This window comes from Ornithorhynchus anatinus, chromosome 13 (assembly GCF_004115215.2).
Source record: "Ornithorhynchus anatinus isolate Pmale09 chromosome 13, mOrnAna1.pri.v4, whole genome shotgun sequence".
NCBI lineage: Eukaryota > Metazoa > Chordata > Mammalia > Monotremata > Ornithorhynchidae > Ornithorhynchus > Ornithorhynchus anatinus.
In genome coordinates, this window is record NC_041740.1 from 41,878,755 (window position 1) to 41,900,033 (window position 21,279).

Genomic DNA, 21,279 nt, shown 5'->3' on the forward strand with positions numbered 1-21,279 from the left:
GAGGGGCAAGGCATCCTGAGCGTCAGCAGTCGGTGGTCCTTGCGACCCCGCTGAGGACCCCGGACATCCGCCACCCATTTTCAGGCTGCCCATTTTCCCAAGGCACAGCAGAAGCAAGCTGCGAATTCCCTGCCCTCAAGGGACCTGGCTCGTCTCAGTGAACAAGGGGATCACTTCAGTAATAATAACTGTGGTTCTTGTCGAGCGCTTACTATGTGCGAAGTACAGTGCTAAGAGCTGGGGTAGATTCAAGTTAATCAGGTAGGACACAGTCTCTGCCCCACATGGAGCTCACAGTTTAAGTTGGAGGGAGAAGAGATATTGAATCCTGATTTTATAGGTGAGGAAACTAAGGCAAGGAGAAGTTAGGTGAATTGCCCGAGGTCACACAGCAGGTAAGTAGCGCTAGGGCACTCAGGACGTGATGGTGCTGTTGGTGATGATGATGATGATGGTGGTGGTGTTTGTGGTGATGGGATGACAGTGGGAAGGGGAAGGGAAAGAAGAGCCTGACTAGCAGTTCATCTTTGATGTGTTATCTTCACGATTGGCAAGACCCCTCATCTGCGCAGAGTTTAATGGAGAGACTGCAAGTCTGGGAGTCACAGGACCTGGGTTCTAATCCAGGTTTCTGCCATTTACCTCCTGTATGACCGTGGGCAGGTCACTTAAAGTCTCTGTGTCTCAGTTTCCTTCTCAGTAAAATGGAGATAAAAGAGCTGTTCTCCTTCCTACTTAGGCTGAGCCCCATTTGTGCTGATTATTTTATATCTACTCCTACGCTTAACAGAGTGCTCGACACATAATAAGCGCCTAGCAAATGTTCCAATTATTAGTTGTTATGGAAAGGCTGAGATTCTCCGCAAACTCAGCGGGAACCAGAGCGATTGGCGGCGGCCGAAAAGCCCTCCGGCGTTTCTGCGTTTTCGTCTTTAAACGCCGAGACGTTTCTCAGCTCAACGCCTAGAGACGCTTAATCGCTTTCCTCGATGGGGAAGAAAGTGGTGGAGGTTGTGTGTGTTGGGGGGGACAGAGGGAGAGCTCTGGGTCGCCTTAGAATTGTCCTCAATTCCTGCCCCGCCAACCCGGCCCGGGGCAATCTGCGGCGGCGGCGGCGGGGAACCGGCTACTCGCGCCGGGCGAACGCCCGACCGCCCGCCGCGACAACGAGCCGAATAAATCTGCGGGGAATTAATGTCGACCTCACCATCGCCCTGCTGGGCCTTTACGGCCAGGCGGGCCCCGGCCCGGCCACCGGGACTGGCTTTGCTTTTGCGATCAATCAGCCAATCAATCCATCAATAAGGGAATGAAGGAGCCGCGGGTCTTTTAATTAAGGAGCCGCGAAAAAGCAAAGAGAACTTTAACGGCCCCCTCCCCCCGCCCTTCCCCTGCTCTTCCTCCCTTCACACCCTTTCCTCCAACGCCCACCTCGATTTCCTCTTACCCTGCCCCCTTCCCTCTGCACCCCCCGTTTCCCCCACACTCTCCTCCCCCCTCCCATGTTGGGCTCAGCCCAGGTTCATTCCGCAGGAGCGGTTAACGTGCGGTGAGCCCCGGCTTCTCCCCACCCCGGGAGGGGCCGCGCTACGAGTCTTTTCGCCTAGCTTGCGTTTCGTGCCTCGGGCTCTGAGCGCATCTCTTCGCTGGTATAGTGACCGACCCTCTCTGCCCGGGCACGGGGAGAAGGGAGTGGGGAGAACGCATTGTGGGAGCGCTTCCATCTCCCACCCATGTTCGAGGAGATCGTGTCCTCTTGCTCCTCACCGCCTGTGGGACTGAGGGGGCGGGGCGGGCTCGGGGACCTCACCCTAGTCCCCCAACTGGAAGCCAGGGTTCAATAGGGAATTTATGGAAAAAAAAATCATAGGAGGAAAACTAGGGAACCCCCTTCCACGGAGGAATAGAGGCACGCACACACACACACAGAGAAAGAGGGAACACCCTCTCTCCGGGGATAGGGACTCCTCTCTGCACCTTCCGACCCAGGTCCTCAGGCATCTTTCCTGAGAACCCCCCGCTCCTCCCCGCCAACCCGCACTTTGTCTGCTGCATCTTTGGCAGTCGGAGCCTGGGCCAGTCCAGGGGACAAGGGGACAAGACCGAGGGTTCGGAGCGGGCTCAGGATCCGAGGTGGAGGGGTCAGCGCAGGCTGAGGTCCATGGGCTGGAGGGTGGACTAGAATACGCTCGTCTTCTTCCAAATTGTGGGGGAGGAGAGAATGGACCCTCTGGCGGCACAGTTGTTCCCCGAATCTCTGAGAGACCCAAAAGGCAGTGGGAGGGATTTAGACAAGAGCTGAATTTCCCGGAGGTTTGAATTGGGTTTCCGTGCTGGGCGCTGTGAGACACCATTACCGGAGTGCTACTATCTAAGGGTTCTCGAGGTTGAATTCAGGGTGGGCTGGCCCAGAGGTCGGAGGTTGGATCCTTGCCATATCTTTGACGTGATCCTGGTGTAAGCGGCGCTGTGGCCAGGAAAACCTCAGGCGGCGGTACTGACCACCACTGTCCCCCCTCTTCGCAGCCAAGGAAGAGCTCCGCACCGAAGAGAGCCGCCTGGCGAAGGCTCAAGAGAGGTAGGGGTCTGCGTCCATTCCCGGGGCAGGGACTAATCCTGGGTGCCGACCGCGAGAGGTCCGGACCGGCTCTGGACTGCCCCGCTGGCCAGCTTCTCTATGGCCAGGCAGGGAGGACAGGGTTGAACTCCCCGAGAGCAGCACGCAAATCTCTGAGGGACCTAAAATGCAACGACCCTGCTGACCCCGCTGGGGAGCAGTCCGGCCGGTTCAAGGCCAACCATGAGCTGAGCTCCGGGCAGGGACCTGGTATCGGCCTGGGCCGCGGAAGGAGAACAAGGGAAAAGGGACAAAGGAAAAGTCGCTGCTTTTTGTTCTGCCCAGCGTCCGTTGGGCTGGAGGTCGGGGGCGGTGGGGCTGGGGCTGAGTGACAAGGCTCCGGGGTTAGCGTGAGAGAGCCTCCTCTCTCCCCTCTCTCTCGTTTTCCCTGCTACAGTTTCGGCTTGACCGTGGGGTTCTTCGGGATGAAGCCCAAGGCGGGTGAGAAAGAGCTGGCGCCGAGCCACGTGTTTTCCGTGTGGCACGAGTTCTGCAGCGACGTCAAGGCCACCTGGAAGCGAGAGAACAAGAACATCTCCCAGGAGCGGTAGGGCCAGCTGAGGGCCGGCTGAGGCTCAGCCGAGGTGGAAGGGAGGGTCTTCGGCCTCTGTGCCCAGGGGCAAACGAGGTCCAAGACGCCCCCCGGACAGGGCCAGAGAACAATCGAGGGATGAGGATTGTCCGGGCCGGAGCGAGCAGTGGTAACCCACACGTTCCTAGAGCAGGATCGACCCTGTGGAGGTGGGGAGGGCTCCTTAGAAGGCCGCCGCCGTCAGGAAGCCTTCCAGGGCGTGCGGTAAAGGGGAGGGGTGGGAGCCCTCAGAAGGCACTACCGAAGGGGCCGGCGCTTCCCGCTGCCCCTGCCTAACTTCCCCCGGCCCCTTCCCTTCAGGCTGAAGGAGGCGCAGGCCACCGTCAGGAAGTTAACGGCAGAGAAGAAGGTGGAAACGCGTAGGATGAATCCCGCGGCTAGTCTGGTGAGGAACCCTGCCCCTTCGTGCCGCCGCCTCACACCCGCAGAGAACGGGGAGCGGGTCGGTGTGCGGATAATCAATTCACCGCCTAGTCCGAACTCCGGGCACCTCTCCCGCCCCGGGGCCGGGAACGAGCTGGTTTGACCATTTGCATTGGTCCAATTCCCCCGGGGAATTAAGAAAGAATCCCCGCTTCTCGCTGAGCCCCCGAGGACCACCCCCGTCCTGCCGGTGCCCGAGGCCAAACCGGAAAGCAGGAAACACGGTGAAACAACCCCGGCCCCCGGTCCTGCTCCCGACCCCGCCCCCGGTCCTGCTCCCGCCCCCGCCCCCGGCCCCGCACCATCCCACCCCACCCTACCCCACCATCGGGCTGCGTCCTGTGCAGTGCAAGGTAAGGGGCTGCAGCTTTAGCCTCTCCCAGTCAGGGTCGGCACTGCAGACTTTCAAGCTCTCTCAGCTGAAGCCGGGGGGGCACCGGCCCCATCGCCCCCGCGGTAGGGAACAAGGGGATCCGGATTTAGGAGCGTGCCGGGGGGGCTCGGACCACCGGGAGAGGCCGGTGTGCTCGGCAGAGGATTGACGGCGGTGACCTCTCTTTTCCCCAACTCGCAGAAAGAGCGGCTGCGGCAGAAGGAAGCCAGCGTTATCCCAAACTGAGCGGAGCCCCTGCCCCAGGCCCAGCCGGAGACCCCGGGGGCGCAGGGTGGGGCGGCGCGACCCCGGCCGCTAGGAAAAACCGAAACGAACGAATCCCGGGCCTCGCCTTGCTGAACAACGGGCCGTGTCTGCCTCACTTTCCCATTCTTCCCGGACTGGGGTGGAGCGGGCGGGCCCCGCCACTGGACGCGCGTCCGGACCGAGCGTCGCGGCTTGGGAAGAGCTGTGCCCCGGGGTGGTATCCGTGGGCCACTCTCCGGGCAAGGGGCAGTGCCCATGGGCCACCCTCCGGGCAGGGAGAGGTACCTGTGGGCGCTGGCTCCCCTCTCCACCTCACCTCTGGAGCCCAGGCAGCGAAGCCTTTATGCAGCGTCTCCCTAGGCGACTTCCCTGGACCGAAGCCAGGACAAGTGGGCGGAACGGGCCCGGCAGCCCCCTCCTCGCTCGCTGGCGGGGCCAGCGGCTGCGACCCCTGCATCAGAGTCTGGGGGCGGGCAGAGTAGGTAGGGGCTGCAGGGGGATCTAAGAGGGCCAAGAGGGGGCCCGAGACTCCGCCGCCCCCCGCTTCGGCACGCAGCCCTGGGGCTCTTCGCGAGGGGGCGAGTCCCGATCCCGTGCGTGGGTTGCAAGCTGTGGGAGGAGCCCCGCGCGGGACAGGGTCCCGGGAGTTTGGTCCGAGGAGAGAGCAGAAGGTTCCGGGAAGCCGGGTTCCCAGTCGTGCGCTGCGTCAACCGTGTAGTGGAAACCATGTCAGACTTCCTTCCGGTTAGGCTCAAATCTGTCTCTTAAAGAGCATGAACTTCGAGGCCACAACCGCTGCGCTAGACAGAATAAGGGCGGGATGGGGGGGTTATTTTTCTGAAATTAAAGCTTCATTGGCTTACTCAAAAATATTTTTGAATGGAATAAGTTCACTGATTCAGGTTACGAACCCCCTCTGGGTTTTGAAGAGAATTTTCAGGTATGTGACCCTTGCATCCCTGGAACAAAGCGAAGAAATTTTCCCGGATTGGTTTGGATTGGACTCTCGGAGACTAATGCAGGCAGGTGGAGTACTCATTTCCCAAAGAAGCAGGAGGAGGGGGAGCCCACGGTGTTTAGAAAAAGAAACACACAGATTAGCCTTTGCAAGGCTTGTGTATATAACGCGTCTCTCCCCGCGGCTCCCGATCCCAGCAAGCGCCTGTTTGTATATCTGGTGCGCATCCTGCAGATTATAAATTGTGACTGAAGCACTCACCCTCTTGGTGATTTTTGTGGGAGCGACTGCTGACGGGGTTCCTGGGAGGTACCCCGGGGCCTTGCTCCCCCTCCTCCCATGGCACGAGATTTCAACCCTGAAGGAGTCGGGTAGCGAGGAGAGACAGCGGAGGGTGGTCATTGGAGGCCGAGGGGACCGTAAATCACTGCTTCGACCCGGTGCGTGGAAAGGTCACTCTGGCCGGAAGGTGTTGTCCCCGCTAGCGAGGGGAGAGAAGGTTGGGTCTGAGAGGCTTCTCCACCTTCGGGACCCCCGAGATCTGCGGGTTAGCCTACCCTCCCCGAGACATAGTCTCCCACCCCCTCCCAGCTTGATGCCTGTGAGGGAGGCTGTGGTGTTACTCTATAATAACGGTGGTATTTGTTAAGCCCTTACCATGTTGCAAGCGCTTTAGTAAATGCTAGGGAAGATACACTATAAGCAGACCAGACACAGTCAATGCCTAGGAGGGAAGGCACACAGCTGTTTTTAGGCACAAGGAGGTTAACTGACTTGCCCAAGGTTACACAGTAGGCAAGTGGCAGAGTCAGGACTAGAATCCATGATCTTCTGACTCCCAGGCGCGGGCTCTTGCCATTAGACCACGCTGCTTCTCCTTACACAACTTACACCACCAGCGGGAGGAATGTGGGGGCGTCCGGGGGCCGCTGTGGAGAAAAGGGGGGGATCGGTCAAACCAGGGGAGCTGGGGGAAGGGCCCTGGAAGGTAGGAGGTAGGATGACTCTGAAAAGACTTCTGGTGGTGAGAGGTGGGTGCAGGGGGCGGAGAGAACGGTGCTGCGAACCCTTTGGCCCCTTCCCCAAGAGAACCCCCTCCCCGTTCTCGGAAAGCCGGTGAGAGGCTGAGGGGAAAGCCGCGGCAACGGGGTTTTGTTTTCTGGAGCCTGGAGAAGAGGGCGGAATAGAGAGCGCCGGGCAGAGAGAGAGAGAGTGGGAGACGGGGTCGAGCCAGGGGTCGGGTCTACACCAGTACAGTATTCAGGGACTGGCTCCTAGAATAGTTTACGGCTGAATATTTCGGGGAAACCTGCACTTGGCGACTCAGGAATGACAGCGACGAGAATAATATTCCGTGAGCAGTGAGGCGTGCAATTGCCGATAGAACTGACTGACTGACACCGTTCTTCCACCGCTACCGGTGGAGCATGTCCTGGACACCCTTCTAATGTGAGCACCTGTATAGAGCGGGAAATTCGTCGGGAATGAGGTGAGGCGTGCTTGTAGTTCAAGATATTTTAATGGGATTTTGTTTTGTCGGGTATTTTGGACAGCCCCTCGGCTGCTTTATGTAGAACCCTGATGGCAAGCGTTGTAGGGTGGGGGGAGGCGAGGGAGAGACTATTGCGATTATTAGTATTGTTGTTATTAATATTAAGGGAAGTATACTTTCTCAAGACCAATCCTCGAGCCTCCCCGTTTGCAAGAGTGGTGGAGGAGCACTTTTGGGTCCGTGAGCGGGTCCGGTCGGGGGGGCTCGCTGGACCACCGGACTAAGGTTTTCTCGCCGGACCCGAGAGGTGGGGAAGAGGCGGGAGGAGGTGCCGGGAGTCGGCGTGGAGGAGGGAACGGGTGTGAGCTGGTGGGAAGGGAGGGAGGGTTCGGGGGCGCTGGGTGGCCCGGCTGGTCTCTCCGCTCCAATGGGAACTTCCCCCATCAGACCCCCGGGAGGCGGAGAAGGGGCCGGCCGCACCCTCCGAGGGAAGACCGGGCGCTCCCAGCGACGGCGAGGCCCTCGGGTATTAGCCGGGGGCCTGCGGGGGTCCTCCCCTCGGTGAACGCGCCCGCCCGCACGCGTGTCCCCAGGCAAAGGGTGCGCACTCCCACGTGCAATTCCGCCCGCGAGCGCCCTCCTACCCTCCCACGCGAGTCCGAGCCAGGGAGCCCCCTCTTGGGGGTCGGGGGGACGGGACGGTGAGGCGAGCCGCGGGAGTGGGGATCGGCGGGCGAAGGAACCGGGGCGGGGGGCGTGGGCGGCGCGGGCTTCAGTCTAGGTCGATGGAAATGCAGCGGCACTGCTTCACTCGCGTGAACCGTTTCTTGCGGGTGGGGGGCTGCAAATCCGGGCAGCTGAGCGTGACGGTCACGGTGCTGAAGGCCCTGGGCTTGCAGAAGGAGCAGGAGCGGAAGGCGCCGCCGTCCCGGCGCGCTCGTCGCGGGATGTAGAAGGAGTTGCACTGGCCGTAGCAGAAGTAGTTGAGGACGGTGCGGGTGGCGCAGCCCTCCTCGCGGATCGTCTGCTTCAGCGGCTGCGTCTTGCACCAGTCCCGCTTCAGATAGCGCCGCTCCGTCACGTGCAGCGCCTCCTGGCTCGACTCCAGCACCTCCTCCGCCGCGGGGCCCGGCCCCCGGCCCCGACCCCGGCCCCGGCCCCGGCCCCGGCCGCCCGGCGGCGGCGGAGGGGGCGACGGCGGCGGCGGCGGCTGCAGCGGCGGCTGCAACGTCTGCTCCGAGTCGTTGCGCCGCTCCTTGCCCGGCGGGGGCGGCGCGCCCTGGGTGCCCGTCCTGGGGCCGGCGGCGAGGACCGGCAGGGCTCCCAGCAGCGGGAGCAAGAGCAGGGCGCTCAGGGCGCCGGCCCAGCGGGGCATCCTGCGGGGAGACCGGGACGCTCGGTGAGGGGGGGACGACGGAGGGAGGGCGGGTGAGACAAACTTGAAAAAAAAACGGTAATTGTTAAGCGCCTACTAGGTGCCGGGCACTGGACTACGCGCTGTGCAGGGCTGGGTTGGACACAGCCCCCGTCCCACGTGGGGCTCACAGTCTCAATCCTCATTTACAGAGGAGGAAACTGAGGCCCAGAGAAGTGAAGTGACTTACCCAAGGTCACACAGCGGACAAGTGGAGGAGCCGGGATTAGGACCCGTGACCTTCTGACTCCCAGGCCCGTCTCCGTCCACTACGCCGGGCTGCTTCTCATGCTTCTTAACTAGTGGACATCCGCCCGCTGGTGCCAGTGACATAGATTTCCAGCACCGTGAGTTCCTCGAGGGCAGAGATCGGGTCTTTCACTTGGCCTGCCTGTCCCCGAGCGCCTAGTCGGGGGCCCTGCTCCCAATGGACCTCCGGTCCTGCACCCTGGGTCCCAACACTGGCCTCCAAGACTCTCCCTTCTTCGTCTGGGAGGCCGCCGGGGAGAGAACGGTCAGACCACTCGCTGGGCTTGTTGGAGCGCCGGAGGCGGCGGGCCTCGGGGTCAGACGGTCTGAGCCGCCCCCCTCGGGGACTCAGAGTCTACAGACGGGGCTGGGTACGCGCACAGGTTTTTATTCATTTTCCTTTAGTCGCCCAATTCCCCCGGATCGGGTGGGAAAGGGATGGGGGGTGGCCGTGCCCCTGGGGAGGAGGAGAGGGCGCGGGGAGCTGCAGGACCAGAGAGGGACGCCCCGGACCCTCCTCCATTTCCATCCCTGCAGGCAGGATCCGGGCCAGGGTCCGGGGCCCCCCGCGTGGTGGACCGCTGGCGGGGTCCCGGGAGAAGAGGGGAGTCGGACTAGCCGGGATCTCGGGCCGGGCGATATCTCGTGCGGAGTCGGGAGGGGAGAGGACCAGGCCGGGCAGAGCGGCTCCTCCCTCCCCAGGACCACTCCCTCTCTAGGGCCCTGCCACGGTATTGCGGGGCGGGAGGAGAGACACAGTCCCCTGGGTCATTCATTCAATCGAATTTATTCAGCTTTTACTGTGTGCAGAGCACTGTATTAAGCGCTTGGAAAGTCCAATTCAGCAATAGAGACAATCCCTGGAGGTCGCCGTCTCTGTCCCTCTTTCCGCCCCACCTCTTGGGGTTGCGGGTCCCAGGGTGGCTTGCCCCCTCACTTCCCACCATCGCGGGGGAAAACAAAAAACGGGCATGTCAGGAAAGAGGAGGGTCTTCACCTGCCCCGACTGGGCACGGCTTTCTCCGCCACGCCCCCACCCCCGACACACGGTTTAGCATTGCGCTACTTAATCACACTTTTAACCGTGACCCACCCACAAAGACACCCTCTCACGCAGCCTGAACGTCCCACACGGTCACACGTGGAGTCTCCTCCCAACACATATACACATGCCGCACTCCCACGACCCTCGGGACCTCTCCCTTTCTTCGTCAAAGCCCCCTCGCGAACCTACCGACCCTGCCCGCCTCTGGGGAATCTCTCCTCTCGCCCCCGCGCCTCCATCTCCGGCGGCCCCCCGTCAGACCCACCTGCCGGACTGCGTTCGGTGGCGGAGGGTCCGGGAGTCACCGGTCCGAGAAGGGAAGAGAAGGGAAGGGCTTACGGCGGGGGGAGCGGTCGGAGCTGGCCCCCGGGGCAATGAAGGGGAGGAGAGAGATCTCCTACCCTCCGTCTCCGCTTAAATGTGCCCCCACGCCCCTGTCCGCCCGGCCCCCACCCACCCCTTGCCACGCCCCCACTCTCCATCCCGCCCCTTTCTGCGCTTTACTCGCTTCCTGGACTCTCTCCGCCCACCTCCCGCCGTGACTTTCCCTCGCCGCCCGTTTGTCATAAAGTCATCTGTAGTGACAGCCCTCTCGGTCCCAGTCAGCCACGATGAAACACTACTGGGTCGGGACCTTCCTCCCAGAGAACAGGAAATCGGCCCTGGGGAATAGGTGGGGAGATTGGAAACGGGTGCCCTCTTCCAATACGGGTGCCCTCATTCTATTCCCCACGCCCCTGCCCCTAACCCCTCGGACCCTCCCAAGTCTCTGCCCCGAAACCTGCCCAGTCGGGTTGGGCGACGCTAGGAGAAAGGGCCTCTAAGGAGACAACCGGGGGGCCCGAGAGGAAGACCAAGTGGTCGACAGTACAGATTCAGAAACATACAAGCGCGCGGGGGCGCACGCACAAACACATAAAATACGTTCACACACATTCACTTTCATGGACTTGCACACATTGACTCACGTTCAAATATACAGACACCCGTTATCCGAAACCGCCCCTGGCAGATGACTTCCCTGCACTTCTAAACATCCCCCGGCTCCCTTCCAGACACGTGGGGCCAACGTCTCGTGACATATCCCTACTCTCACAAATCCCTCAGCCCATATTCAAAGCCCTCCTGCATCCCATCTCTTCCCTGCTTGATAGTCAGAAGGATTTGGGTTCTAATCCCGACTCTGCCATATGTCCGCTGTATGACTTTGGGCAAGTCATTTAACCTCTCTGTGCCTCAGTTACCTCATCTGTAAAATGGGGATTAGTGTGTGAGTCCCATGAGTCAGTCGCTTAACAAGTACCGTGATTATTATTATTATTCCAACCCGCTCTCCACAATGAATTACCAGCACCCCAAGCAGAACGAACCCACCCCTAGGACTTAGGTTCTTATTTATGCCCATCCTCCCGATTTAGTTATATATTCAAGGATTTATTTTGAATACTCTGTAATTATTTTTTAGTTCTGTCTCCCCTATCTTTTATGGTATTTGTTATGAACTTTCCTATGTGCCAGGCACTGCTCTAAACACTGGGGTAGATATAAGGTAATCCTGCTGGACGCAGTCCGTGTGTCACATAAGGCCCATAGGGTCTTAATCCCCATTTTACAGATGAGGTAACTGAGGCATAGAGAGGTCAAGTGACTGGCCCAAAGTCACACAGCAGACAAATGGTGGAACCGGGATTTGAGGGTAAAGTCGTCGTGGACGGGAAACGTGTCACTTGTCTGTTTAGTATTTTCCTAAGCACTCAGTACAGTGCATTGTAGTAAGAGGGCGCTCAGTATCGTGACTTCTACCAAGTAGCTTCCGCCCTCCTCTGCTGCCGCTTCACTACAGACAGCAGATGGGATCCGGGCGAGATTCAGATAGGATATTTGTGTCTAGGTCAGAACAGCGACTGGATTGCAGGCTCGGGCCAGGGATTTCAATTTCTCTGGTCGGTGCTGAGCTGCCTACCCCACCGTTCGGTTGCCCAGGTGCTCAGCTGCTGCCTACTCCACCATCCAGGTGTTAAGGCGGGTGATACATTCCAGGGGAAGGAGCCTCCAATCTACTCCAAAGACAAGCCTAGGAGCCAGTGGGTCCGAATCACTTCCACTCGCTGCTGCAGTTCATCCAGCCCGATCTCTAGAGAAGCAGCGTGGTCTAGAGCACGGACCTGGGAGTCAAAAGACCTAGGTTCTAGTCCTGACTTCGCCACTTGTTTGCCTGTGTGACCTTGGACAAGTCGCTTCTCGGTGTCTCAGTTCCCTCATCTGTAAAATGGGCATTAAAACTGTGAGCCCCATGTGGGACATGGACTGTATTTGCTTGTATCTACCCCCAGCCCTTAGTACAGTATCCGACACATAATAATAATAATAATGCTGGTATTTGTTAAGCGCTATGTGCCGAGCACTGTTCTAAGTGCTGGGGTAGATGCAGGGTAATCAGGTTGTCCCACTTGAGGCTCACAGTCTTAGTCCCCATTTTACAGATGAGGTCACTGAGGCACCGAGAAGTCAAATGACTTGCCCAAAGTCACACAGCTGACAGGTGGCAGAGGCGGAATTAGAACCCATGACCTCTGACTCCTAAACCCGTGCTCTTTCCACTGAGCCACGGCACCTAGTAAGCTCATAGCAAAATACCACTTAAAAAAGGGTTTACAAAGAGCCCCTTTTTAGAGCCGAGAGGATTGAAGTGGGAGTTAATACCCAGGGGCCGGATCTGTTACCCCATCAGCAAATCTTGGGGCAGGCGAGATTCTCTGCCCCACTGCACTGCTGGGCCAAGAGAGGATAGGGGGACCTGGGCTACCGCTGCTGTGATTCTCTGAGCCTCGGGGCGGCCGAGGGTGCGGATGGATGGCCGAGGGACTGGACTTCTCAGACGCCTGTATTTGGAAAGAGCGGCAAGTTGGCTCCGCCCGGCGCGATTTCCCGAAGATTAAGGGGCGCCTCGGGAGAAAGTAGAGCCATCTGCGACCCCGCCGCTCGCCGTCAGGGGGCGCCTGCACACTCCTGCCCCCCACCCCACCCCCCCCGAAAACCGTTCGCCGCTCCGCCGAGCAGGTCACGAGTTTCCCCGCCCATCGGAAGTCGCGTTTGCTACATTCCTGCCCTGGTGACATCATAATAATAAGAAGAATGACGATATTTGTTAAGCACTATGTGCCAAGCACTGTTCTAAGCTCTGGGGTAGATACAAGGTGCTCAGGTAGTCCCATGTGGGGCTCACAGTCTTCATCCCCATTTTACAGATGAGGGAACTGAGGCACAGAGAATTTAAGTGACTTGCCCAAAGTCACACAGCCGACAAGGGGTGAAGTTGGGATTAGAACCCATGACCTCTGCCTCTCAAGCCCTTGCTCGTTCCACGAAGCCATGCTGCTTCGACATGCGCAGTCAGTCCCCGAAGGGGATCTGGGTTGGGGTGTCCGCACGGATCTGGGGGTGTCTGTCTGCACAGGCCCAGGTAGAGGGGGAGGCGTTCCCCCGGCCCGGAGAACGCGAGTCCTTCCAGGCCAGCCGGACTTCGACCGCATGACCCCCCCGCATCATGCATGCCCCCCGACCCAAGGTGGAGCTAGCGGGGGGTGGGGTCCTCCGGTTTGTGACCCGCAGGAGGGGGAGACCCCACCAGCCGCCGCAGCGCCACGTCTCCCCCCGCCCAGGTCACGTCCGTCGCCAGGGAGCAGATGGGGAGACCAACCGGAGATCCTCTGGGCAGCGGGTCCATCCTCCCTGCTTACCTTGGCGTTAGCCTTGACTCCTCTCTCTCGTTCATCTCACATATTCAATCCGTCACTAAATCCCGTCGGTTCAACCTTCACAACATCATTTTAATCCGCCCGTTCCTCGCCATCCAAACTACTACCACATTAATCCAAGCACTTATCCTATTCCCGCCTTGATTCCTCTATCAGTCTCCTTGCTGACCTCCCTCCCACCAGGTTCTCCCCACTCCAGTCCATACTTCATTGTGCTGCCCGGGTCCTTTTTCTACAAAAACGTTCAGGCCATGTTTCCCCACTCAATCACCTTGCCCCCTCCAACCTCTTCTCGCTATTCTTCTACTACACACTTCACTCCTCTAATGCCAACCTAACCACTGTACCTCGATCTCGACTATCTCGCCACTGACCTTTCGCCCACGTCCCGCTTCTGGCCTGGCCCAGGCCCTCCCTCTTCATATCCAACAGATGATTACTATTCCTCCCCTTCAAAGCCTTATTGAAGGCATATTTCCTCCAAGAGGCCTTCCCTAAACCCTCCTTTCCTTTCCTTTCCCTCCCTTCTGCGTCACCCTGACTGGCTCCCTTTAATCTACCCCCCTCTCAGCCCCTCAGCACTTAGGTACATATCCATAATCGATTTATTTATATTAATGTCTGTCTACACTATAAGCTCGTCGTGGCCAGGGAATGTGTCTCCGATATTGCAATATCGCACTCTCCCAAGGGCTTAGTACAGTGTCCTGCGCACGGTAAGCGCTCAAGAAATACAACTGATTGAGTTGTTAAAGATGGCGAGAGTGATGGGCGGACCCAGGCCATTGGCGATGGAGAAAAATCGGGTGGGGGGGGTGAGGTTGGCAGGGAGAAAAAGAGGTCAGGAGGAGGGGTGGGAGTTGTGTGTAAGCCCTTCCCACCAGCCTGGATCCCGCAGACCGTGTCAAGCGGAGTGACTCGAGTCCCCCCGAGACAAGGCCCCGTGCCCGGTGCCGAACAGAAAACACAGGCACCGTTGCGTGATCCGTGCGACAGTGTCATAGTCCCAGCGGCCCCGCCCCGCCCCCCGGAGGGGTGGGGAGATGGCAGTCATGCAGCCCCAGTCCCGCCCGACCCCGGTTCCCACCCGGCCGGCCCGGCCCGCTCATTCCGGGGCCTCGTCCTCCTCGGAGAAGCGTGGCACTGACTTCTTTGCCACGACGTTGTCCAGCCGCTGCCCCTGGAGGTACGGGTTCACACTCTGCAAAAGGTCAGTTAAGGTCAGTGAGGACCTGTCCAGGGCAGCTGGGGAGCCGTCCGCAGAGCTCTCTGCTCGGACTGAGGCCCGCGGAGACAATCACTCTTCCCCCCTTCAAAGCCCCACTGAAGGCACACCTCCTCCAAGAGGCCTTCCCAGACTAAGGGCTCTTTTCCTCAGCTCCCCTTCCCTTCCGCGTCACCTCGACTCGCTCTCTTTGCTCTCCCCTCCACACCTTCCCGCCCCACAGCACTTAGTTATATATCGATAAGTCCATTTTTTATATTAATGCCTGTTTACTTCTAGTGATGTCTGTCTCCCCCGCTCTGGACTGTAAGCCCGTTGTGGGCAGGGATTGTAGAATCAACAGTAATAGTAGTAAGTTCGGTATTTGTTAAGCACTTACTATGTGCCAGGCACTGTATTAAGCGCTGAGTTGGGTTCAAACAAATAGGGTTGGACACAGTCCCTGTCCCACGTGAGGCTCACGGTCTCTATCCTCATTTTACAGAGGAGGGAACTGAGGTTCAGAGAAGAGAAGTGAAGTGACTTGCCCACGGTCATACAGCAGACAAGTGGTGGAGTCGGGATTTGAGCCCATGACCTTCTGACTCCCAGGTCTGTGCGCTATTCACTACGCCATGCTTCACCTGTTGGCTGGGCAGAGGGGTCCACCCCCATAGGGAACTTTCTCTGCCACGACCCAACCACTCGGCTGTGAGGGCACAAGCAGGAGCGGTAGGAAGGAGCTGGGAACCCTTGTCATTTTTCCCCTTCCACACACTGGCACCACCTGTGCCTCGACGGCTCCCATGGCCAGACCCTAGAGGTGATTTGGAGGTGGGAGGTCTCCACTGGGGGCTCTTTGACATCAGTGTTCTGGGGCCTCCCTTCCCCGACCCCATCAGGATCTTGCCCTTGGCTCTCCCGGGGCACCGACGCCATCATTCGCCTCCCGCCCTTCTACTCGCTCGTACCCGTCTCCGTCGCCGCCGCTGTCCGGCCCGTCGAGCCTCATAGAGAAGCTTCTTGCTCTGGGGAGACAGAGAAGGGGGCGTTTACGGTGGCTGAAGGGGTACAGATCCAGCCTCCCCGCGCTTGGCCCAGAGCCCCCCATCCCCCACGGGCTGGGATGTAAACAGACCCCCCTTCAACGAGCTCCATCTGCTAAAAGTTGTTCTGTTTTGCAGCTCGGGGGCGGGAGGGGATTTGGGACCTTGGAGCACAGAGTGGGAATCTCAGAGATAGGCAGGCAGAGATAGGGCCACGGATGCAGAGACAGACAGAGACGGAGTCAGAGTATAGAGATAGGGTCAGTGGCCGAGACATGGAGACCGAAGACCCCGGGCTAGTATCCATCCAAAATGGGGAATTCGGGTCGGGAGAGGGAAACTTCCTCTGGGTCCCACTTGCTCAGAGCTGTTAGGGGCCCAGGAAGCAGCAAGCTTATCCTGTAAGTGGCTTAGGAGATCAGATGTCCCCTCCATCCGACCCTCAACCCCCTAGATGGCCAAAGCTGTGGCCAGCTGGGACCGATTCTGTCCTCAGAGGAGAAATAGAAGGCCAGGGGCCAGTTTCCAACGCGATTTGGGGATCCGGCTCCAGGAGGGGCGACCTGCCAGATGTGGGAGGGGGCTGTCCGACCCGGAATCCATCAACGAGAGAACAGGAGCATCATAAACAGGCAGGGCGGTGAGCTGCATGACCTCCTGCGTGACCTTCCCTTCTCCTCCCGCCCATCCGGGGCCCAGGGGGCTCGCTCACCCAAGCGCCCAGCCCGGGGTAGTCGTGCTCGGGGTCGAAGAGATGCTGGTGCATCTGGAACTCGCGGCTGAACTCCGCCGTGTCGGGTGTGTGCTCCAAGCAGCCGTCGGTCGCTGCAAACCGCCAGGGAGAGACTTGGAGCGGCGGCCAGAGGGGTGGGAGGGTCCAGGCCCACCCAGATTCACCCCACCATTTCTCCCCGCCGGGGCCGGTTCAGCCCTGCGCACCCCACCGATCTTACTCCCCCCGTCCCCCCACCTCCAGAGGTACCTGTTTTCCCGATAGGGCAGGGGTTGGGGGGATCGGGGTAGCCCTGGCCCTCGCTGAAGTCCTTGGGGACATTGTCTCCTGCCAGCTCCGCCACGATGTTGGGGATGTTGCTGTAGGGACCCAAGTGCTGCAGCCCCTCGTGAGCGCCACCTATCGGCGGTAAAACACAGACCCATTCATTCATTCATTTATTCATTCATTCATTCAGCGTTTACTCTGTTCAGAGCACTGTGCCAAGCGCTTGGAACGCACAATTCGGCAACAGACAGAGACAAGCCCTGTCCAGTAACGGGCTCACAATCTAAACGGGGGAGACAGCGAAAAAAAAACAGAACAAAACAAGTAGTCTGGTGTAAATATCAAGATAAATAGAATCATAGATATACACACATCATTCACAAAATAAATAGAGTGATAAATAATATGTACAAATGTGCACAGTGCTGGGGGGAGGGGAAGGGGGAAGAGCAGAGGGCGGGAGAAGGGGAAATGGGGACGGGAGGAGCAGCGGGAGGTGGGGAGGGGTAAATGAAGCCGGCGACGCTCTCCCGTACCGGAAAACCAGCAGGCCCGAGTAGGGAGGTCGCCCTGAGCTGCTCACTGTGATAATAATTATTAATAGTATTTGTTACGCGCTTATTACGTGTTGATCACTGAACCAAGGTCAGATCCGGTCCTTCACCCGGAACACCCGGAGAAGCAGCATGGTGGAGTAGATACAGCACTGGCCTGGGAGTTGGAAAATCATGGATTCTAATCCTTACTCTGCTACTTGTCTGCTGTGTGACCTTGGGCAAGTCACTTCATTTCTCTGTGCTTCAGTTGCCTCATTTGGGAATCGAGATTGTGGGCCCCACACGGGACAGGGATGGTGACCAACTCGATTTTCTTGAATCCACCCTAGGGCTTAGTACCGTGTCTGGCACTGTACTTAACAAATGCCATCATTTATTATTATTAACTTCTCGAGCCGGGGCAGAAGGGCCCCCCGAAGGACCCGCTAACCCCGGCTCAGCTCCAGGATTGCTGTGTGACTCCGGACAAGTAGCTAACCCGCTTTTTGTCCGATTTTCTCGCCTTCCAGCCCCCAAGCCTACACTCTTTCCTGGGCAGCCCCAGGGGACGGTCAGCGGGCCTCAACCCAGCCCTTCCAGGCTCTCTCCTCTAGACTGTAAACTCTTTATGGGCAGGGAAAGTGTCTGTTCATTCTGTTGCATTGTACTCTCCTAAGCACTTAGTACAGTGCTCTGCAATAATAAGCGCTCAATAAATACCACTGATTGGTTGATTGATTATGGCCCCGGGGATCCCGATCCAGGGCGCCACCTTCTGGCCGGATAGGGGAGCTGCACGGGCGCCGCGGCCGGCCTCCTTGTAAATTCAGGTTCCCCGGGACGCCGCGCCCAATCCCACCTTCTGCGAAACGCTAAAGCAGGCCTGACCCACGGGGTAGATGGGCGGGAGCATCTGCTGAGGCCTCGAGCTAAGCAGGGCCAGGCGCACCCCTCGAGGGAAAAGAGACCGGGTTCCTGGGGGGCAGGAGGATAATCTAAAAATAATTATAATGTTGGTATTTGTTAAGCGCTTCCTATGTATAAAGCACTGTTCTAAGCGCTGGGGTAGATACAGGGGAATCAGATTGTCCCACGTGAGGCTCCCAGTCTTAATCTCCATTTTACCGATGAGGTAACTGAAGCACAGAGAAGTGAAGTGACTTGCCCACAGTCACACAGCTGGCAAGTGGCAGAGGCGGCATTCGAACTCATGACCTCTGACTCCCAAGCCCGTGCTCTTTCCACTGAGCCACGCTGCTCTCTAAAATAAAAAATATAACGATGGTATTTGTTACTTGCTGACTATGTGTCGGGTACTGCTCTAAGCGCTGGGGTAGATACAAGCTAAACAGACCCGATCCCTATCCGGCATGGGGCTCACAGTCTTAATCCCTATTTTACAGATGAAGTTACTGAAGCACGGAAAAGTTAAGTGACATGCCCAAAATCACACAGCAGACAAGCGGCGGAGCCAGAATTAGAAACTAGGTCCTTCTGACTCCTGTGGCCCATGCTCAATCCACTAGGCCCTGCTGCTTCTTGAGGTTTCTCCTCCCGCCGCTCACAGAGTACACTCTCCCACAATCCCAAACCTTCGTGTCCATATCCATAATTGACTTTAATGTCTGTCTCCTCCTCTAGACTGTGAGCTCCTTATGGATAGGAAACAAGTCTACCAACTCCATTGTATTGCAAGCTCGTTGTGGGCAGGGAGTGTGTCTACCAACTTTGTTATACTGTAATCTCCCAAGCGCCTAGTACAGTTCTCTACACATGGTGAGCACTCAGTAAATATGATTGATTGTTGTCCTCTCCCAAGCGCTTAGTACAGTGCTCTGCACAGAGTAAGGGCTCAATAACTAACATTGATTGAAGAACATTGTACTAAGCGCTTGGAAGGGTACAATACCATTAGAGTTGGAATACACTTTCCCGGTCCACAAGAAGCTCACAGTCTAGAGACAGACACTAAAATAAATTACTGATATGTACATAAATGTTATGGGCCTGAGGCTGGGGTGAATATCAAGAACTTACAGGGTTCAGATCCAAGTGGATAATAAATGCAGAAAGGAGAGGGAATCGGGGGAAAGATGACTCAACTGGGGAAGGCTTCTTCGAGGAAATGTTATTTTAATAAGGTTTTGAAGGTGGGGTGCGTGGTGATCTGTCGTACAGGAAAGGTGAGGGAGTTCCAGGCCAGAGGGAGGATGCGGTCAAGGGTCATTGGCAACGAAGATGAGATGAAGATGCTATGGGCTTGTAAGATAGGAAGGAAAATTGTACTATCTATAAAATCAAATGGAAACTCCTTACTGTCGGCTTTAAAGCACTCAATCTGCTCCCCCCCCCACAAATTACTTGCTGATTTCCTACTATGACCCACCTTGCACATTTCACTCCTCCAACATCAACCTACTCCCAGTACCTCAATCTCGCCTATCTCACCACCGACCCTTGCCCATGTCCTCCTCCTGGACTGGAACTCCCTTCCCTTTCTTGTACGACAGATCACCACTCACCCCACTTTCAAAGTCTTATTAAAATCACATCTCCTCCAAGATGCCTTACCTGATTAAGCCCTCATTTCCCCTATTCCCTCTCCTCTCTGTGTTGCCTATACATTTGGATCTTTATCCTTTAAGCATTTACTATTCATCCCACCCTCAGCCCTGCAGTAGTCATGTATATATCTGTAATTTATTTAAATGTATGTTTCCCCCTCTAGATCGTAAACTCCTCGCGTGCAGAGGGACATGTTTACCAACTCTGTTGTATTATACTCTCCCAAGCACCTAATAAGTGCTCCGCACACAGTAAGTGCTAAGTAAATGGCATTAATGAATATTGTAATGTAATATTGTAAATATTTTATATCTGTCCCCTCGATACAATGGGAAGTTCCTTGCAGGGAGTGTGCCTGGCGCTTAGAACACCGTGCTGCCTTCAAGGGGAGATTAGTAAAAAAAAATACATATATACACACACATATATATATATATATAAATACAGATATAGAGAGACACCGTCACTGCCACAAGTTTTGCCAGGCCGGGGTTCTCCCTCCGACTCTGCGGCGCGCAGATACCCACCTTCAATGCTCTGCGGCCCCGCCACGTTGGAGGCCTCGTGGGCCGGGTACTCGACGCGCGGCTGGGCGATGCCCAGCTGCTCCATCACGCCGTGAAGAAGCCTCTGGATATCGGCCTCGGACACGCGGTCCGGGGTGCGCGGGACGTGTGCGGACACCAGGATCCCGCCCGACAGCAGCAGCAGCGCTAGACAGGCGCGGGGCAGCCCCGCGGGGCTCGGCGCCGCCGGCTCCATCCTCGCCCTGTGGGGAGGAGATGGGCGGAGGGCGGGCAGGGGCGACCGTGGGCGTGGGTGGAAGTGGCCCCCCGGGACTCCTAGGGAGATCCTCAGCCCCCTCGGACGGCCCGGTGCCAGGACGGGCTGGCCTGAGGCCTGGACCCCCGCCCGACGCCCACTGACGGCCGGAGATGGGGCCCGGTGCCAGGCCCCTCAACCTCGATTGCAAAGTAGAGATGCTAAGACCGGGGCTGATTCGGAAGACGCGGGTGACCACTCTTCCTGTCGCCGGGCACAAATAGTCAACATCCCCCTCCGCCCCCCGAAACGCATGCCCACGCCCCCGCCCCCACAGGGTCTGCCCGGCCTGACGCACCCTTCAACCTCCCAAAAAGGCCGCCCCCGCGACTCCGGTGGAAGGCATAGATCGCGATAGCCCCCCGCAACCCCCCGTACCTGTCGGCTCCTGATCCTCTTCCCCCGCCCCCACCCGGACCCCAATTCCCCCTCCTCACCGCCGGTGCTGCAGAACGCAGGGTGCGGGGAGGCTGCGGGAAAAGCGCTCGGCCGGAGCCAATCAAATAGCCGTGCGTCACCTCCATCCTCCGCCCCCTCCCCCGGCAGCAGAGAGGCCGTCCTATGCAGAGGCCCGGGGGTGGGGGGGTCACCCCAGCTCCATCCTCCATCCCCTCCCTCGGCAACAGGGAGGTCACACTATGCAGAGGCCCGAGGGAGTCACCCTCCCCGCTGTTCCATCACTGCTCATCAGAGTGGTGGGTGGCTACAGTTTCACAGGGGCGGGGAAGGGAGCGTTGGAGTCCCCCTCCAGAATGAAGCTGGTCCAGCCGGCCGTCCCTCGCCACCCCCGGAGCTACCGCTTTGTCACACTCTCCCTCTTTGTTCCCAGATGGCCAGACCGGCAGGGCCAGAAGGCCGTAGGCGTTTATCAGAACGAAAAAAGGGGTAGGCAGGGTCACATGGAATCGCCGCCCCTCA

The 21,279-nt window shown here is 58.2% G+C and overlaps 3 protein-coding genes across 3 annotated transcripts in view; 1 reads left to right on the plus strand and 2 right to left on the minus strand.

Moving 5' to 3' along the window:
• FMN1 (formin 1) overlaps positions 1 to 5,490 on the plus strand; it is a 39,495-nt gene extending 34,005 nt beyond the window's left edge. The window contains exons 19-22 of the mRNA XM_039913864.1: positions 2,527 to 2,578; positions 3,015 to 3,164; positions 3,510 to 3,594; positions 4,207 to 5,490. Coding sequence (XP_039769798.1) covers positions 2,527 to 2,578; positions 3,015 to 3,164; positions 3,510 to 3,594; positions 4,207 to 4,251 — 332 coding nt within the window. The 3' untranslated portion in view covers positions 4,252 to 5,490. The remainder of the gene's footprint in view (positions 1 to 2,526; positions 2,579 to 3,014; positions 3,165 to 3,509; positions 3,595 to 4,206) is intronic.
• A 1,932-nt stretch (positions 5,491 to 7,422) lies between these two features.
• GREM1 (gremlin 1, DAN family BMP antagonist) lies at positions 7,423 to 8,097 on the minus strand. The gene has a single exon (XM_039913865.1). It carries the CDS (start codon positions 8,095 to 8,097, stop codon positions 7,495 to 7,497), a length of 603 nt encoding a protein of 200 aa, XP_039769799.1. The 3' UTR covers positions 7,423 to 7,494.
• Positions 8,098 to 14,169: 6,072 nt separating this feature from the next.
• On the minus strand, positions 14,170 to 20,767 carry SCG5 (secretogranin V). Its single transcript, XM_029078214.2, has 6 exons — positions 20,740 to 20,767; positions 20,067 to 20,308; positions 16,421 to 16,570; positions 16,151 to 16,263; positions 15,364 to 15,420; positions 14,170 to 14,389 (listed from the first exon to the last, which is right to left on the minus strand). Exons 2-6 carry the CDS (start codon positions 20,299 to 20,301, stop codon positions 14,294 to 14,296), a joined length of 651 nt encoding a protein of 216 aa, XP_028934047.1. The 5' UTR covers positions 20,302 to 20,308; positions 20,740 to 20,767; the 3' UTR covers positions 14,170 to 14,293.
• Between the last annotated feature and the right edge of the window lie 512 nt (positions 20,768 to 21,279).